The sequence below is a fragment of the Pecten maximus genome, chromosome 7, assembly GCF_902652985.1.
Source record: "Pecten maximus chromosome 7, xPecMax1.1, whole genome shotgun sequence".
In the NCBI taxonomy this organism is placed as follows: Eukaryota; Metazoa; Mollusca; class Bivalvia; order Pectinida; family Pectinidae; genus Pecten; species Pecten maximus.
The window spans coordinates 15,568,038-15,588,528 of NC_047021.1; the positions used below are offsets into that span (position 1 = coordinate 15,568,038).

Consider the following 20,491-nt stretch of genomic DNA (forward strand, 5'->3'; position numbering starts at 1 on the left):
CGTTTTAAAGAATCATTTTTACCTGTTAATATTAGGTATTTCTTATAAGAAATTCCACCATGCAACACTCGCATCACATGTTTGTACCATAATAACAGTAACTTTGGATGTTTCTTGGATGATTAACCCAGGGGGAAAAAAATTTGATTATAAAAGAAATACATCAACATGTCAACAAAATTTATCCATAAAACCCGACTTTATACAAAATGTTCGATCATCAGAACACTTGATAAAACATACTTTATACAAACTGTGTGTAATGATCAGAACTCTTCATAGACGGAAAATAGCTTTGAACCACCAGGTATACATAATTACATACACCAGGTATACATAATTACATACACCAGGTATAAATAATTACATACACCAGGTATACATAATTACATACGCCAGGTATACATAATTACATACACCAGGTATACATAATTGCAACCATCACTGTTAACCACAATGTATACAATAACATATAAGTATAAATAAATGTACAAATTTGTTCACATTTGATTTTATTATGCACTTAACTTTTCAAGTGTAAAGGGTTATTCTTTTAATATATATTACATACAAATGTCAATGAATAAAATCTTTAGAGGCTTAAAATAAATATCACAATAGAATTGCAAGTATATACAAAGTGAATAACATTTTTGACAGTTAACATAATATAAACTATTAATAGCTCCAATAAGTAGACATCCAGTTTTAGGCAATCTGCTTTGGTGTTTATAAAAATTTAAAGTAAATTAATTTGCCTGATCACCTCTTTCCTTTTCCATCTACCGTATTTAATTTACAAATTGCACCCTAATCAGACAGAAGAAGTAAGTTTTTGAAGAAAAAAAGTTGATAAAAGATAATGTACAACCACTAGGCATTAATCCTGTCCTGTTCTTGTGGAGAGTTAGAAGATGAATGATTGATAAGGATATAACGTTAAGGAAAGTCTCGACAAGGTGAGGATGGACATGGGAATGTAAGTTACACTCAAGTCACGTCTAGTACTGCTATCGCCGATAAAGTAACCACAGCAACAAAAATTACTTAAAAAATATTATAACACATAATTCATCATGCTTCCTGAATTTTTCTATGAAATCACAACAATGATCAAAGGAACTATAATTCTGCTCCTAGAGCAGTGCGAGTACACTGTAACAGTATGGCACACGTTAAACTGGAATCCCATGGACTATAATTATAGCTCTATACAAAGATTGCATAGACAAGCTGGTCACAGTCTCATCAACCAAGATTTTACTAATTTACCTGGTAACTTTTTTATTTTTTTATTTTTCCTTTTTAAAATTTTGTTCTAGTCTTTTATTTCCATTCCACACATATTACTTTTAGTACATAGAAAGTTTTTCACTTCAATTTTAATACTTTTAATGCAATATATTGCTTAAAACCTGAATCAGTAACCTTTTTTGTTGATGAGAGTATTTTGTATTTGTATTGTTGGCCTATGTCTAACTATATGTCACAAACTGACTTCTATTTTGGTTTCCACTTTTCGGTAATATAATATAATCAAATCAGTTTTATTTTGTTTATAAATCAATGAAAACTATTGAAAAACTATGTAGGCTCAAAAAGTACTGCATTAAAACCATACATATACTGTTACTCAACACATTTTAATGAAATGTGAAAACATTTACGTTACCACCACCGTTGGCAGAATTCCAGATGAAAACAAAATTGCAGTAAATGTATGATGATTTTGAGATTTTATATTTTATTATATAAGTCTCTGCTGTAGAATTGTTGCAAGAAAATCTGCATGAACTCCATATATGATATTCAATTATTACATTATAAAGTTTAACAATACATGCATCCCGTACATGGCTATTTTTCTATTGCCAGAGACATGTATATATGATACTGATTACATGTTATCATTGTTATGTACTAAACAGTCTGGTAAAGCCTTGTAATATTTGTGCCAGAGACGAATGAAATATTATACACAATCATTAATACAGTAAAGCCTCATTAAAAATAAAACAAATAGGATAAAAAAAAACTGTAGAAAATCACAATGAACAATATTTTAGTTATTTGTATGAAATAAAAAAGGAAAAAAATATGTTCATGTTGTAGAAATGAGAAAAGGTCTACTTTCTCATAAATACACTTTATTTCCAATGTAACACTAAATCTATTAGAAGCATGAGAGTCTTACAGTCAAAAAGTCAAAAAGTGGCGATGATCAATGTTTTAAAGCTACCTTGACTTAAACAATTTTGATGTAAAAGAAAATAATGCACATAGATTTTTATTTATTTTTTTCTTCAGAAAATACAAAAATTTCAATTGTTTAAAAATAGTTACAAACTTTGCTTTGAAAGAATAGAAAAATAGGACTGAAAAAGTCATTCATTCTTAATGCTTCCGAATAGTTATAAGAAAAAAATTCTACCTATTGTAGACTACATGATTAATTAGTGTTTCAAGTAAAATTGAGATGCATTCAAAAAGTGTAGAAAAATTCAGTAAATTTTATCAAAGTGTGTCTGACTAGGAAATTAATGTAGAGAAATGAAATAGCACCAAAACCAAATGTAAAAGTCTATTGTTATATTAGTAGTGTCACTGTGTGTTAAACTTGTGGCTAAAAACTAAGCAATGAATGGAGAAGTCCAAACTCTAACATCACAGAGACTACATAATGATCAAGCATGTGTTTGCAAACATCATAATGAAGGCTGTCACAGCTGACATATTAGGGTATATGGGTAATTGGTCCTAGTAATATCGGGAGAAACAAGTACAGGTAAAATAATTCTGAGATGGAAGGGTCGCCCATCACCACTTAAAAGTAAAACTCCATCACAGTAACACCACTTCCCACCACTAACAAATCCCATTCTCCTCTGATGTATAAGAGTGATTTTAACACACATTCAGACAAAAAGAAAAAAAATCCACCAGCCCAATCATTTGAAAATATTAGATTATGATTGTAAGATATATGTATCCTGGATTAAGTTAAGGCCTTGTAAAACAAGAGGCCCATGGGCCTTAACGGTCACCTGAGATTTGAAATATTTCAGTTAATTTAATTGACCCCTTTTGGCCCCACCCATCAGCCCCTAGGGGTCAGTCAGGGCCAACATGTGCATGCCATCAAAATGTCATCCAATGCTGATAATGTTAACCAAGTTAGAATGAATTCCAATCAAAATCAAACAAATTATAGTCAAAAATGTGATTTCCCTATATAAACTATTATTAGTAAAGTTTACCCCCTCCCCAGGGGCAAACGTGAGACCCCTGGGTCATGAAATTCACAATTTTGGTAAAGCACCTTAAGATCCTCCCATCTATGAAGAGTGTTTGATTCCACCATATCTGAGAGTAGAGAAGAAGATTTTTGAAGTTTTAGTCAATTTGACCCATTTAAGCCCCGCCCCTCAGGCCTCTGGGGGGTGGGGACCATATAATTCACAATTTTGGTTGACCTTTAGCCATAGAAGCTTCCAGCCAAATTTCATTGAATTTGGTTTAGGGTTTTGGAGAAGAAGTCGAAAATGTGAATTGTTTACGGACGCACGACAACGGACAAAAGGGGATTAGAATAGGTCACTTGAGACTTTGTCTCAGGTGACCTAAAAACCTCATCTATATCTAGAAATGTCAATGTATGCTATTTCCCCTCCTGGTAATATAATCAGCCCACATCCTTACTCATACTGGACGAGAAGTATGTGCTCGACTTACTGATATACGCAAGATTTCAAATGGAGTTTTTAAGTGTGATCCAGCTATTAAGGTAAAACCATTTGAATACAATTTGTAACTTCAAAATTGTTTAAATTTTCTTACTAAACACCACAGACGAAAATGTGAATGTAACATACAATATCATACGATAAACAAAACTTTTCATTTTGATAATTTTAGCATAGAAATAAATGCATGATCATGAGTATCCTCCATAGTCTTAATTTGAATTATCAAATTTTTCAATAATTTGATAATATCATCATATCAATTTAGGAACTCTCATATAGACATAATTATTATCATCAATCGTAACTCACAGAGGAGTAGATATATAATCAGGCTTTGTAGCAACTCACAAAACAAGAGAACCATACAGCAAGATCAATGAATTCCCAACACATAAAATGTTTAATAAGGACACATACAGTTACTATATATACCGTTTACTCTGTATACAATTCCTCTATATCCTTTGGATAGTATATAAATATGGCTTTATATCATAATTTACAAATAACTAGAACCATAAAATAAAAATTGGCAACTTCATCATTTATAACAAAACACACTCCACTCATATGCATACATAAATATTTTCAATGATATATAACATTTCAAACTTAAAGCCTTGTGTCAATACAACTATTAAAAAAACACTGAAATAATATCTAATATTCTTTGTTTATAAAATATGTTTTAAACTAACAAATAAACACATAACAATCACTCACATCTTACTGTACAAATGTTAAAATTACAAAACTTACATGAAATATTGAAATACACAACTATAGCTGTAACAGTTCTAGAGACCTGCAGCTACAGTTAGTTACCTTCATCATTACAAAACTTTTCAACAATATATTTTTTGGGAGGTATGAATAATAAAAAATACATGCATACACAAATTTTTTTTTTTTGGTGTTTGCTTTCTTGTAGCGGTGAAGCTCCTGGAAGTAAAAAACAATAAAAAATAATACAACTTTGTATCATTCATGCATAATCCTAACATTACACAGTCATATACAATGTATAGAAACTGTCTTTGATTTTCTATCCTAGATATTGAACTCAACACAACACAGAGGAGGCCTCACTTGGTCACAAAAACTACATACTGTAACTGATTTTATCTCCCATAAATAATCTAGATAAAATGTTGCTGGACTAATACATTTATGTGTTTATGAATGTTAATGAAGGCTGGTATCACTGATTATCTAACAATGAATGTAAGAAGGAGCCATTTAGCAACTTGGACTTCATTTTATTTGAGAAAGTGTGATGTTCTTTTGGAATGAGGCATTGGGAGTCCATCAGAAAGTAAGACATCCTTATGACTTTAATCCCATACAACATCTTTGGCTTACAGGAACTTGTACGAGGTTCACTGGAATGATAGGTTTTACACTCACATCACAACAGAGTCTATCACACTAACACACACCTCACACAAACACATATTCCTTATAACTTGAGGTTTAAGTCTCTCCAAAACACACATACCACCATTGTACGAGTGGTAAATCTGGCACGAAAATGATTCCATCTACAAACCATAGTCTGATTGTATACTGTGTAAACGCTTATCACAGGTACACTGTTTCCTCTGGAGAAGAATCACCACCGTTGTTTCATCATGTTATCTCTGTGTTATGTAGAATCTAGACACAAGTCTAACACCTGTATAATTACATGATTTAAACACAAGTGTTGTTAAATATGTTCACATCTCGATGTACATTTCTTGGTCTGAATTCATGGACAGGAGATCACTACAGGAAGTAGCTAGGACGCCATTGTACAGAGTCCCTAAAGACACCTGTTACGCTCCGTTTCAGTCATCCTGAACGGCTAGGTATCCGCATAAATGTCTTTCGGAAATTATGTTTGGAGTCCTTGATTAAAATATTGGTTACACAAGCTTCTGTAAGCATTATCTGTCTGTCAGTAATAATGCTGACAAGAGTGATGCTATTGTTGCTATGACAATGACTGTAGTAGACACTGGGCGGGAGTAAGGCCCGCTACACTTGGATGTATCCTCCTATACAATAGAAAAAGTATGTCAAGATAAGGTAAAATACATTGTTAGAGATAGAGGATTCAGATGTGATATTAAGTCTTCTGACCAGTATCTTGACATACTCGTTTTTGAGTAATGGAACATTAAAAATACTGTTATACAGTTAAATCTTAAATAGTATGTATAAAGATAAACCTGAAATGTTATGTATACAGTTAAACCTGAAATATTATGTATACAGTTAAACCTGAAATATTATGTATACAGTTAAACCTGAAATATTATGTATACAGATAAACCTGAAATATTATGTATACAGATAAACCTGAAATATTATGTATACAGATAAACCTGAAATATTATGTATACAGATAAACTGTCTGAAATAAGACCTGCTCTTTGATGTTGGAAAAAGAGATCATACCATGGTTACAAACTAAACTAGAAACATAACTAACAATTAGCCTGAGGTAAAATGCTGGAGGAACATAGGATTATATATAATGTGGAATAAAAGAAACAGATCTGTTGGGTAACAAACCTTTTCATCATAGTCGTAACATTTCTCTGGGTTGTTCCTGTAACGAGGCGTCAGATTACAGTAGTCGGGACCATCATCTGAGTAAAAAATCAACAGGAAATGTATTAATTATAATTACCAGATTTATCCACAAAATAAACCCCTGCCTACTGCACCTTTCTTCAAAAGTATATACTAAATGTAGTTCACAAATAAACCCTCCCCAAACTTTAATACTAAAACCTTTACACAAAGGGAGAACTCACAGTACTACCCTTTTACCCTAGGGGAGGGGGCTTGTTTTAGGATAAATACTAACAGTACTAACCTTTTACACTAGGGGAGGGGGCTTGTTTTAGGATAAATACTAACAGTACTACCCTTTTACCCTAGGGGAGGGGGCTTATTTGAGGATAAATACTTTGTCTAACAGTTCCAAAATCTTCAATAAGAATCAGCAGTCTGGATATTTATGTAAGAGGAGTGGAAAAATGCACTGCCAGACTGGGGGTGGAACCCAGAACTTCCAAACACTAGCCGGATGCTCTACCAATTGTGCTACCTGGTCGCAGATGGTCGATGCGGTCCAGTTCTGCTACATTCTTCCCTCCCTTTTAAAGTCTTCGACCTGAAGACCTAACAACTCACAACTCAGGTTCGGGTAATCCCCTTGTCAAGTATTCGCTTCACTTGAAACAAGTTTTGGTCACAGGCACCAAATGTAAGAGGAGTCGAAAAATGCACGGCCAGACCAGGGTTCGAACCTGGGACCTCCGAACACAAGCCAGATGCTCTACCAACTGCGAGGTACCTGGTCACCTATGATTGACCTGGTCCAGTTCCGCAACATATGTAATATTTTATAATCAAGGTTTATCGTAAGTTTACACAAACAGTATACGTAACAATGAGTACAAGTGCCGTTGCAATGTTTCACGACAGACTGGTCTCTTTGTCAAGCTCTGACTGTGTGAGTTAAAATCATGATTACCTGTAGGTCTATGTGCTGAAATGGTACCTATATATTTCTTGAGAAACTGAGTGAGCTTAGTATAAACTAGAAAATGTCTATAAGACATAAATGCCCCCGCTGCCACTTGACATCCAGAAGTTTGGTGAGGATTGCAGTAGCAGCTCCTGAGATTAGCTAGTTACATTGCATGGGGGCAGGACAGGACGGGACAGGATGGACATTGGTAACAATATATGCCCCCCTCCCCCCATTTTTAATGTCAAGATTCCCAGCATCCCTAATTTCTAAAGTCACTGGACCATTAAATCTAGATGATATTCTGTAAATGAAGGGCTTGTAGAGATGTCCCAGTCACTGGACCATTAAATCTAGATGATATTCTGTAAATGAAGGGCTTGTAGAGATGTCCCAGTCACTGGACCATTAAATCTAGATGATATTCTGTAAATGAAGGGCTTGTAGAGATGTCCCAGTCACTGGACCATTAAATCTAGATGATATTCTGTACATGAAGGGCTTGTAGAGATGTCCCAGTCACTGGACCATTAAATCTAGATGATATTCTGTAAATGAAGGGCCATTAAATCTAGATGATATTCTGTAAATGAAGGGCCATTAAATCTAGATGATATTCTGTAAATGAAGGGCTTGCAGAGATGTCCCAGTCACTGGACCATTAAATCTAGATGATATTCTGTAAATGAAGGGCTTGTAGAGATGTCCCAGTCACTGGACCATTAAATCTAGATGATATTCTGTAAATGAAGGGCTTGTAGAGATGTCCCAGTCACTGGACCATTAAATCTAGATGATATTCTGTAAATGAAGGGCTTGTAGAGATGTCCCAGTCACTGGACCATTAAATCTAGATGATATTCTGTACATGAAGGGCTTGTTGAGATGTCCCCGTACCATTAAATCTAGATGATATTCTGTAAATGAAGGGCTTGTTGAGATGTCCCCGTACCATTAAATCTAGATGATATTCTGTAAATGAAGGGCTTGTTGAGATGTCCCCGTACCATTAAATCTAGATGATATTTTGTAAATGAAGGGCTTGTTGAGATGTCCCCGTAAGTGTAATCTGACTATATATGAAGTTTGGTTATACATATAGTTGGACTTTTTCATCAACATATCTAAACACAAAGCATTATAAAGAGGAACTTTGATGAAAACAAAGCTGTCACCTCCCGATAAGTAACTCTATAGTCTCACTTCCTGACTTTGTTGCAGGCAAACCAAAATATAGCAGATTTCAAGAAAAAGAATAGGAAAGACTCTTCTGATTGGTCAATATAAAAGTTATACTCTTCTGATTGGTCAATATAAAAATTATATCATCATTAGTGATGATGTAAACTGTGATGAACAGGGATGATCTACCTTTGTTATGACATGATTGATAATTTCTGATGTTTGATTGGTACAAAATGTGACAAAAGCTCAGAAAACATTTTTGGTAGGACTGGAATTCTCTGAACATGTGATAAAAATTTAGACAGATTATGGCTATACCTTTACGTGGCTCTTGTATGAGTTCCTCACTGGCAGCTGTAGACTCACAATCTGGACACTCAGGAGTGGCTACCAACAACAGAAGGTTGGTCTTCACAAAACGGACAGCATAGAAGTCCCTACAAAACACAATACACGATAACAATACCATACCTTATTCTGAAAACTGGTGACAAATTTCTTGTGCTTCATTAACCATGTTGACTTAAATTCAGTATCACTGCAGTATTTAAGGCATCATCGGCAAAATATTGAGGACCCATATAACACCTGATTTAAGAGTTATGTAGGCGGTTAACAAGGAACTAACTAGCCTACAGATCACTGACTATAGCCAGTGAGACGAAACCTAATGAGTTATATTGGTGGTAAAACCAGTAACTAACTAGCTTATCAAATGTTGTTTATGTATTACCAATGATGTCTTACATATCCTCATATTGTACATATATAATATACCCTGTCCATTATGACTCTGCCCATACCTTGTACAGTTCTTGTCACAGGGGTAAATTGTATCTTTGAAGGCACCTGTACCCAGTTTGTCGCTGAAATAGTACTGTGCCTGCTTCTTTATACAGTGGTCTGTTTCATCAGAGTTTGGCATCATGTCCTCTGGGACTTCTACATAGGCTGTTAAACAATAGTAAAGGTAAACCTTAATTAGCATATGTAATATCATAGGTAGACAATGTTCAAGGTAAGCAACAATACAGGTAAAGAACAGTACATGAAGATAATAGTAAATAGGCTGGTAAACAACGTACGTACAGGAAGACAATAGTAAATAGACTGGTAAACAACGTACGTACAGGAAGACAATAGTAAATAGGCTGTTTATACACAACACACCAAAACAGTATGAAAGTCAAAAATTTATTGAATGGAACCAAAAACTTGTTCAGGCTCATATTAAATATTATCTAAAGGTTTTGGCATTCTTAGGGGCTGCTCATTCTTACAACTAAATAACATCAACTAACAATATTACATAATAAATTTTTACTCGCTACTCAAAAGATACACCTAAACAATTAAGATACTAATTATACTATAGGGGCATGCAACCCCCAAGCTAGAGCGATCATAGCTTAGCTAGCTATGACTAATAGAGAGGAGAGAAACCTAGCTTGAGCGACCTCAAGCCACAGAGTAAGCAGTTGGTAGCTAAAAAGCAGGCAGTTCTGCTAAGACTGTTTCAGATGGGGCGACCCCCGAGCTTGGGCGATCCCAAGCATATCATCTACATAAGAAATAAATACACAAAATATGATATAATGAATTGGGGGCAAGAAATTCCCCGAATTTAAAAGTGCTAATATCACGGCGTGATAAATTCATTACTGTGAGTGATATCCTCTAACTATTCCTTACTAAGAAGAGCAGCCCAAAATAAAAATAAAAATGTGATAGCTTGCATTGTAACAAAATAAAGCTTATAATTAACCAACACAGATGTACAAAAAGGTGCTGCGAGCCGGCTGCCCCAACCTGAATCAGGGAGGTAGGTTTATCCAATGCTCAGACCAGCTTGCCAGGTGTTGTCTCACCATGAGGCCTTACTTACCCCTAAACAAATGAGCCCGAAACAAGTAAAAAAGACATGTAATAAATATAAATATTATAATTAAGTAAACACATATAATAAAAACAACATATACACATGAAAAGTACAGGCAATCAAAACAAAACAACAGTATATAAATATTAAAAGGTAATTATAATATAATATAAACAATTATACACAAACCACAGTAAAGAAAACTGCAAATTATCAAAGGTGGAGGTGGGGCGGATGGTGGATGATGAATAAAACACTGCTGCTACAAATAATCACGCTGCTTGAAAATGAATGCAGGTGGCGCTATCCCCTGACGTATTTCCATTGGTCAAGAACATCACGTGATCAAAGGCGCGAGGTTAGAAATAGATATTTACTAACATGAAGACTGTGACGGGGTTTTTAAATGTTGTGTACAAACAACTATTTAGTAAACAAAATATCATTTTATACACAACACACCAAAACAGTATGAAAGTCAAAAATTTATTGAATGGAACCAAAAACTTGTTCAGGCTCATATTAAATATTATCTAAAGGTTTTGGCATTCTTAGGGGCTGCTCATTCTTACAACTAAATAACATCAACTAACAATATTACATAATAAATTTTTACTCGCTACTCAAAAGATACACCTAAACAATTAAGATACTAATTATACTATAGGGGCATGCAACCCCCAAGCTAGAGCGATCATAGCTTAGCTAGCTATGACTAATAGAGAGGAGAGAAACCTAGCTTGAGCGACCTCAAGCCACAGAGTAAGCAGTTGGTAGCTAAAAAGCAGGCAGTTCTGCTAAGACTGTTTCAGATGGGGCGACCCCCGAGCTTGGGCGATCCCAAGCATATCATCTACATAAGAAATAAATACACAAAATATGATATAATGAATTGGGGGCAAGAAATTCCCCGAATTTAAAAGGCCAAATCGAAGAGGTTACAATAAAGTAACCGAATGAGAGCCCCCAAGAAAGAAATTATGTGCAAGAAGGATATGACAATGTAATATTTTTAAGAGTGTAGATAAAGTGAATCGATGATGAACTAGAAAATTATTGATTATAATCAGTACAACTAAGCACAAATTTGCCTATAGAAATTAATGCATCGTATTACATATATACACACATAATTATCATATGCTCTAAAATGAGACATTAAGAAGTTAAATGTGGTCAGTGGCACAGTAACTGGTATAAAGCTTGCAGATAAACCAAGTAATGACAAGAGTTCAAATGATTGAAAGGTTATATCACGTATGGAATAAAGCTGAAAAAGAGAGGAAAAACATACCTAATACTATAAAGTGAGATAGTATTTAAAGGAGCACTAGATTCTGCGTCTGTGAATGAGACAGATGCAAGAACTACATCCTTCTGATGGAGGTCTAATTAAGGAAACAGTGCCAATGATAAAGTGTTAAGGATGATAATTAGGTACTGGGAACGCACCCTGAAGATGTAAGAGGATAACAAGCTCCGTATGTCAACTATATCTACTAATAATAGACAAAGAAAGGGTTGCAGATGTCCTAGGAAAGTCAACAAACTGGTTGCCAAGACTAAGGAACTTACATACACAGAACAGGTAGTTATAATGAACCTGCCAACACTCAAACTGATTACAATGCATAAAAGGAGATACGATTAAAGTTATAAGTACTTAATGCAATAAGGATACTGAATGTAGTACAGGGCTTATACAGCTAACTTAAATAAACAAGATGTGAGTATTCCGAGAAACACCCAGAGAAGAGACTTGACTCTGTCGGACTCCAGAGAAGCAGCTTGACTCCAGGTATTTCACAGTGAAGAAAGAAACTGAGTACTCAAAACTAAAGAAGGGGCTTGACTCTACTGAACAGCAGAAATACAATAAGGATACTGAATGGTGTACAGGGCTTAAACAGCTAACTTAAATTAACAAGACTTGAGTATTTGGAGAAACACCCAGAGAAGAAACTTGGCTCTGATGAACTCCAGAGAAGCAACTTGACTCCAGGTATTTCACGGTGAAGAAAGAAAATGGAGTACTCGAAACTTATAGAAGGAGCTTGACTCTACTGAACCGCAGAGAAGCAACTTGACTCTAAAATGCCTGACTTAGAGAAGAAGCTTGACTCTACTTGACAGCAGAGAAGCAACTTGACTCTAAAATGCTTGACTTAGAGAAGAAGCTTGACTCTACTTGACAGCAGAGAAGCAACTTGACTCTAAAATGCCTGACTTAGAGAAGAAGCTTGACTCTACTTGACAGCAGAGAAGCAACTTGACTCTAAAATGCTTGACTTAGAGAAGAAGCTTGACTCTACTTGACAGCAGAGAAGCAACTTGACTCTAAAATGCCTGACTTAGAGAAGAAGCTTGACTCTACTTGACAGCAGAGAAGCAACTTGACTCTAAATCATTCATACTGAAAGGTCCTACTAGAGAAGAAGCTTGACCCTACTGAGCCATAGAGAAGCGACTTGACTCTAGTACCCCTGTAGTGACAAACTTGACTCCTATGTGCTACTGGGAATACCCTTGGCTCAGAGTCTCAGTGACTCGTGAGAAGAGACTTGACTCGCAGACACAGCTGAGAAGAGTTTTGACTCTGAGTGTGATTACTCATGAGAAGAGTTTTGACTCATGATTGGAGAAGCAAAGACCTGACTACGTAAGCTAACGAATCAAAACACAGCGAAGTAGTAGGTAGCTAGTGCGGGACACTCTTGACTAAGTGCTACTGAGAAGACTACATACTTTGAGTCGCAGTGACTCATGAGAAGAGACTTGACTCGCAGACACAGCTGAGAAAACCCTTGACTCTTGAGTTGTGATTACTCATGAGAAGAGTTTTGACTCATGATTGGAGAAGCGATGACATGACTGCATAAACTAACGAATCAAAACACAGCGAAGTAGTAGCTGGTGGCATGACAAACTTGACTCCTAAGTGCTACTGAGAAGACCCTTGGCTCTGAGTCTCAGTGACTCGTGAGAAGAGACTTGACTCGCAGACACAGCTGAGAAGAGTTTTGACTCTGAGTGTGATTACTCATGAGAAGAGTTTTGACTCATGATTGAAGAAGCAAGACCTGACTACGTAAGCTAACGAATCAAAACACAGCGAAGTAGTAGGTAGCTAGTGCGGGACACTCTTGACTAAGTGCTACTGAGAAGACTACATACTTTGAGTCGCAGTGACTCATGAGAAGAGACTTGACTCGCAGACACAGCTGAGAAAACCCTTGACTCTTGAGTTGTGATTACTCATGAGAAGAGTTTTGACTCATGATTGGAGAAGCGATGACATGACTGCATAAACTAACGAATCAAAACACAGCGAAGTAGTAGCTGGTGGCATGACAAACTTGACTCCTAAGTGCTACTGAGAAGACCCTTGGCTCTGAGTCTCAGTGACTCGTGAGAAGAAACTTGACTCGCAGACACAGCTGAGAAGACCCTTGACTTCGAGTTATGACAACTCAAGAGAAGAGTGACTTGATTGTGGTTGAAGACATGACCTGATTACCCACAAAATAAACAAATAAAACATGGCATAGGTTGGTGGCTATTGTAAGGAAAAACTTCACTTCTTATGGCTGCTGAGAAGATCCTAGACTTTAAGTTGTGATTACTCATGAGATGAGTGACTTGACTCGTAATAGAAGAGGCTTGATCTGACTGATAACTAATTAAACCTAGTACATGATAATAACAATCTAGTAACAGACTAAATAAAGTGAGGAAGAAACATCATCTCTATATATATCTATGACAAAGCTCTCCTTAACAGTTGCATAATATATTCCGCACAAGTATAAACAAGAATCTGTGACAAGTACAAGGAAAACAATAATGCTAGATACAGATAAAAGGTGTGACAGCTATGCCGTAAACCAATTATTTAGAAATATCTGTGACAAGTACATAGAAAACAGTAACGCTAGATACAGATAGAAGGTGTGAACGCGAAGATATAAATGTTTACTAGAGTAACAAGTATCGAGAATGCTCCTCTGATATCCACGCTGTAACCAAAGTCTGGTCAGGTACAACAAGTCAAAATAGACAGATTGATGAGTAATCTCACCGCTGAAAAGTCCAAGACAACTGAGTTGGAAGCATAGTAAGCTGATGCTACGATTTCCACTTTATCTGCATGTCGCTATCATCGGGAGATGGAAACGCATAATGTAGTTCGGTGAGTTTCCGAGTCGTCTGTATGTAGTTATCAAAGTTGTTCGTTGATTATCCGAGGAGTCTGCATGTCGTAATCGTCGGGAGATTGAAATTCCGACTAGTTAAGTTGTTCGGTTAGTTCCGAGTACACTGCATGTCGTAATATCGCGAGATGGAAATCTAGACTAATAATGTTGTACGTGTAGTTCCTTAATTATTTTTCCTTAAATCAGATAATTACCCCTACAAAATTAACCGTAAACGCCAAAGAAGACGATGCAATGCCCTACAGTGTTCGACAAGACATGGGCGCTGCCATCTTGAATCCCGCACGGAATCCTGGGATCGCGCACCAAGCTGCTGGTAGTGACGCGTTCCTGACCTGCTTGGCCGCCATGTTAGATGACCCGAGACGGTTTACAAACTGATGTCTTTCGATTTCCACTAGCACGAATAAGTCACACACAAAGTTAGATCCCGATAGCAAAGAAAACACATTGTGGTTGCATAAAGACTGTTAGGATCCAAATAGGAAATACACAGCTCGATGACGAATGACATTCGTCAATGTAAACTAAAGGAAATGTCCTCGACACACGTCGATAAAAATGTAAACAAACACAACACACGTGTAAATACCGTTATTGGTGTGTACTTCACTGTCGTAGGAGACGACAACTCCAGGCAAAACACTAGTAAGTTCAAAAGTCAATAGGAGTTGTTGCGACGAAAGTAAACAATAGGAGAAAATAATGATGAATAAAACACTGCTGCTACAAATAATCACGCTGCTTGAAAATGAATGCAGGTGGCGCTATCCCCTGACGTATTTCCATTGGTCAAGAACATCACGTGATCAAAGGCGCGAGGTTAGAAATAGATATTTACAAACATGAAGACTGTGACGGGGTTTTTAAATGTTGTGTACAAACAACTATTTAGTAAACAAAATATCATGTAAACAACGTACGTACAGGAAGACAATAGTAAATAGGCTGGTAAACAACGTACGTACAGGAAGACAATAGTAAATAGGCTGGTAAACAACGTACGTACAGGAAGACAATAGTAAATAGGCTGGTAAACAACGTACGTACAGGAAGACAATAGTAAATAGGCTGGTAAACAATGGTACAGGAAGATAATAGTAAATAGGCTGGTAAACAACGTACGTACGTACAGGAAGATAATAGTAAATAGGCTGGTAAACAACGTACGTACAGGAAGATAATAGTAAATAGGCTGGTAAACAACGTACGTACAGGAAAATAGTAAATAGGCTGGTAAACAATGGTACAGGAAGACAATAGTAAATAGGCTGGTAAACAATGTTCATACAGGAAGACAATAGTAAATAGACTGGTAAACAACGTTCATATAGGAAGACAATTATAGTAAATAGTATACGATGGTGAGTATGTTATAAAACAGTGCTTATAATACTGATTGGACGACAGAAGCCTGGAATATGTCCATTTATTCATCTTATCCTGTCACCACTGAAGTTCTCATTTTACGAATGTGACATAACAATGATTTGGTCTAAATATGTATGGCGGGTATTGTCATGACCTAGATTTGTATGGCGTGTGTCGTCATGACCTAGACTTGTATGGCTGGGGTTGTCGTGACCTAGATATGTATGGTTGGTGTCGTCATGACTTAGATTTGTATGATAAGTGTCATGTGACCTAGATTTGTTTGGCGGGTGTTGTCATAACCTACATTTGTACAGTGGGTGTTATGACCTACATATGTATGGTGGGTGTTGTCGTGACCTAGATTTGTATGGCGGGTGTCGTGATGACCTAGATTTGTATGGTGGGTGTCATTAATTGTGACCTAGATTTGTATGGTGGGTGTCATTGTGACCTAGATCTGTATGGTGGGTGTCTTCATGAACTTGATTTGTATGGTAAGTGTCATTGTGACCTAGATTTGTATGGCGGGTGTCGTGATGACCTAGATTTGTATGGTGGGTGTCATTAATTGTGACCTAGATTTGTATGGTGGGTGTCATTGTGACCTAGATCTGTATGGTGGGTGTCTTCATGAACTAGATTTGTATGGTAAGTGTCATTGTGACCTAGATTTGTTTGGTGGGTGTTGTCATAATTAACCTACATATGTATGGCGGTTGTTGCCACGACCTAGATATGTATGGTGGTGTTGTTGTGACCTAGATATATATGGTGGTGTTGTTGTGACCTACATTTGTATGGTGGGTGTCATCATGACCTAGATTTGTATGGTGGGTGTTGTCATGACTAAGATTTGTATGGTGGGTGTCATCATGACCTAGATTTGTATGGTGGGTGTTGTCATGACTAAGATTTGTATGGTGGGTGTCATCATGACCTAGATTTGTATGGTGGGTGTTGTCATGACCAAGATTTGTATGGTGGGTGTCATCATGACCTAGATTTGTATGGTGGGTGTTGTCATGACTAAGATTTGTATAGTTGGTGTCATCATGACCTAGATTTGTATGGAAGGTGTTGTCATGACTAAGATTTGTATAGTTGGTGTCATCATGAACTAGATTTTGTATGGTGGATGTTTTGTGACCTACATTTGTATGTGTGATGTCATCATGACCTAGATTTGTATGGTGGGTGTTGTCATGACTAAGATTTGTATAGTTGGTGTCATCATGACCTAGATTTGTATGGAAGGTGTTGTCATGACTAAGATTTGTATAGTTGGTGTCATCATGAACTAGATTTGTATGGTGGATGTTTTTGTGACCTACATTTGTATGGTTGATGTCATCATGACCTAGATTTGTATGGTGGGTGTTGTCATGACTAAGATTTGTATGGTGGGTGTCATCATGACCTACATTTGTATGGTGGTGTTGTTGTGACCTACATTTGTATGGTTGATGTCATCATGACCTAGATTTGTATGGTGGGTGTTGTCATGACTAGATTTGTATAGTGAGTGTCATCATGACCTAGATTTGTATGGTGGTGTTGTCATGACTAAGATTTGTATAGTGGGTGTCATCATGACCTAGGCCATGTTTCAAATTTTCCACACACCCTTAGCTCATTTCAATCTCAATTCCCAGTATACTGTTTGCACACTTGACTGGAAATAGCTTGTTAATTATTGACAATACCTATATCATTGTCCGAGATATCATCATCGTCCTTAATCATTGTGTGAAGTTGGATCACAATCCTTGATGTAATGAAGCCACTGGAGCAGTGACAAACTTTGGTGTTATGTACCTACATATGATGTATGTATGACAGATGGAGAGGAAACCTTTTGTACCCCTTGTTTCACTGCAAGGGGACTAATAAATTCGAGGAAAAATTCAGTACTATGTGAATAATGCTCTGAAATCATTCCCACCACAGTGATAGTTGAAGGTGAGTATAACACCTATGTCTACAATTACAAACAAACTTAGACTACCAGAACAACGACAAGGTCAGGATGGACAGTGAAAACATGATCTTACCTGCGTTTGTCTGTGGGGACAGCCAACTGTGGAGTTAATATAAAACAAAATGTTCAGGAAATATATAACATCAATACTATTATCTCGTAAAGTCGTATCATATACATAAAATTACTACTATTAACTCATATCACCTATCATAAAACATCAATACCATTACCTTGTATCACCTATTATATAACATCAATACCATTACCTTGTATCACCTATTATATATAACATCAATACTATTACCTTGTATCACCTATTATATAACATCAATACTATTACCTTGTATCACATATTATATATAACGTCAATACTATTACCTTGTATCACTTATTATATAACATCATAACTTGTATCACCTATTATATAACATCATAACTTGCATCACCTATTATATAACATCAATACTATTACCTTGTATAACCTATTATGTAACATCAATACTATTACCTTGTATCACCTATCATATAACATCAATACTATTACCTTGTATCACCTATTATATAACATCAATACTATTACTTTGTATCACCTATTATATAACATCAATACTATTACCTTGTATCACCTATTATATATAACATCAATACTATTACCTTGTATCACCTATTATATATAACATCAATACTCTTACCTTGTATCACAGGTATATAACATCAATACTATTACCTTGTATCACTTATTATATAACATCATAACTTGTATCACCTATTATATAACATCATAACTTGTATCACCTATCATATAACATCAATACTATTACCTTGTATCACCTATTATATAACATCAATACTATTACCTTGTATCACCTATTATATATAACATCAATACTATTACTTTGTATCACCTATTATATAACATCAATACTATTACCTTGTATCACCTATTATATATAACATCAATACTATTACCTTGTATCACCTATTATATATAACATCAATACTCTTACCTTGTATCACAGGTATATAACATCAATACCATTACCTTGTATCACAGGTATATAACATCAATACTATTATCTCGTAAAGTCGTATCATATACATAAAATTACTACTATTAACTCATATCACCTATTATATAACATCAATACTATTACCTTGTATCACCTATTATATAACATCAATACTATTACCTTGTATCACCTATTATATATAACATCAATACTATTACCTTGTATCACCTATTATATATAACATCAATACTATTACCTTGTATCACCTATTATATATAACATCAATACTATTACCTTGTATCACCTATTATATAACATCAATACTATTACCTTGTATCACCTATTATATATAACATCAATACTATTACCTTGTATCACCTATTATATAACATCAATACTATTACCTTGTATCACCTATTATATATAACATCAATACTATTACCTTGTATCACCTATTATATAACATCAATACTATTACCTTGTATCACCTATTATATATAACATCAATACTATTACCTTGTATCACCTATCATATAACATCAATACTATTACCTTGTATCACCTATTATATATAACATCAATACTATTACCTTGTATCACCTATTATATAACATCAATACTATTACCTTGTATCACCTATTATATATAACATCAATACTATTACCTTGTATCACCTATTATATAACATCAATACTATTACCTTGTATCACCTATTATATATAACATCAACACTATTACCTTGTATCACCTATTATATAACATCAATACTATTACCTTGTATCACCTATTATATAACGTCAATACTATTACCTTGTATCACCTATTATATATAACATCAATACTATTACCTTGTATCACCTATTATATATAACATCAATACTATTACCTTGTATCACCTATTATATAACATCAATACTATTACCTTGTATCACCTATTATATAACGTCAATACTATTACCTTGTATCACCTATTATATATAACATCAATACTATTACCTTGTATCACCTATTATATATAACATCAATACTATTACCTTGTATCACCTATTATATAACATCAATACTATTACCTTGTATCACCTATTATATATAACATCAATACTATTACCTTGTATCACATATTATATATAACATCAATACTATTACCTTGTATCACCTATTATATATAACATCAATACTATTACCTTGTATCACCTATTATATAACATCATAACTTGTATCACCTATTATATAACGTCAATACTATTACCTTGTATCACCTATTATATACCGTCAATACTATTACCTCATAATTACCTTTTATATAATATCTATACCATTTCCGCATAATCACCTATCATTTAGAAATAACATTGAATTAGTGACCAAAACTAACAAAGGATAAAAACAAGAGGCCCAGGGGCCTTAACGGTCATCTGACTCTAAATTAAAACCCTTATATTATTGTAGTATGCATTCTCTGTAGCAAGTATATAGTGGCACTGTTGGCCATGGTGGCCATCTTGGATATCTGACCGACCCAATCAATAATAACACTTGGTCTGGACCATCTAAGGATCATTTCTGGTAAGTTAGA

General features: G+C 35.2%; 1 protein-coding gene across 1 annotated transcript in view; it reads right to left on the reverse strand.

The window, feature by feature from the left end:
- Positions 1–4,123: 4,123 nt before the first annotated feature.
- LOC117331742 (voltage-dependent calcium channel subunit alpha-2/delta-1-like) overlaps positions 4,124–20,491 on the reverse strand; it is a 141,827-nt gene continuing 125,459 nt past the window's right edge. Inside the window, 5 exon segments of the mRNA XM_033890610.1 lie at positions 4,124–5,785; positions 6,306–6,382; positions 8,776–8,894; positions 9,261–9,408; positions 17,976–18,001. Of these exon segments, the coding sequence (XP_033746501.1) occupies positions 5,675–5,785; positions 6,306–6,382; positions 8,776–8,894; positions 9,261–9,408; positions 17,976–18,001 (481 nt within the window). The 3' untranslated portion in view covers positions 4,124–5,674.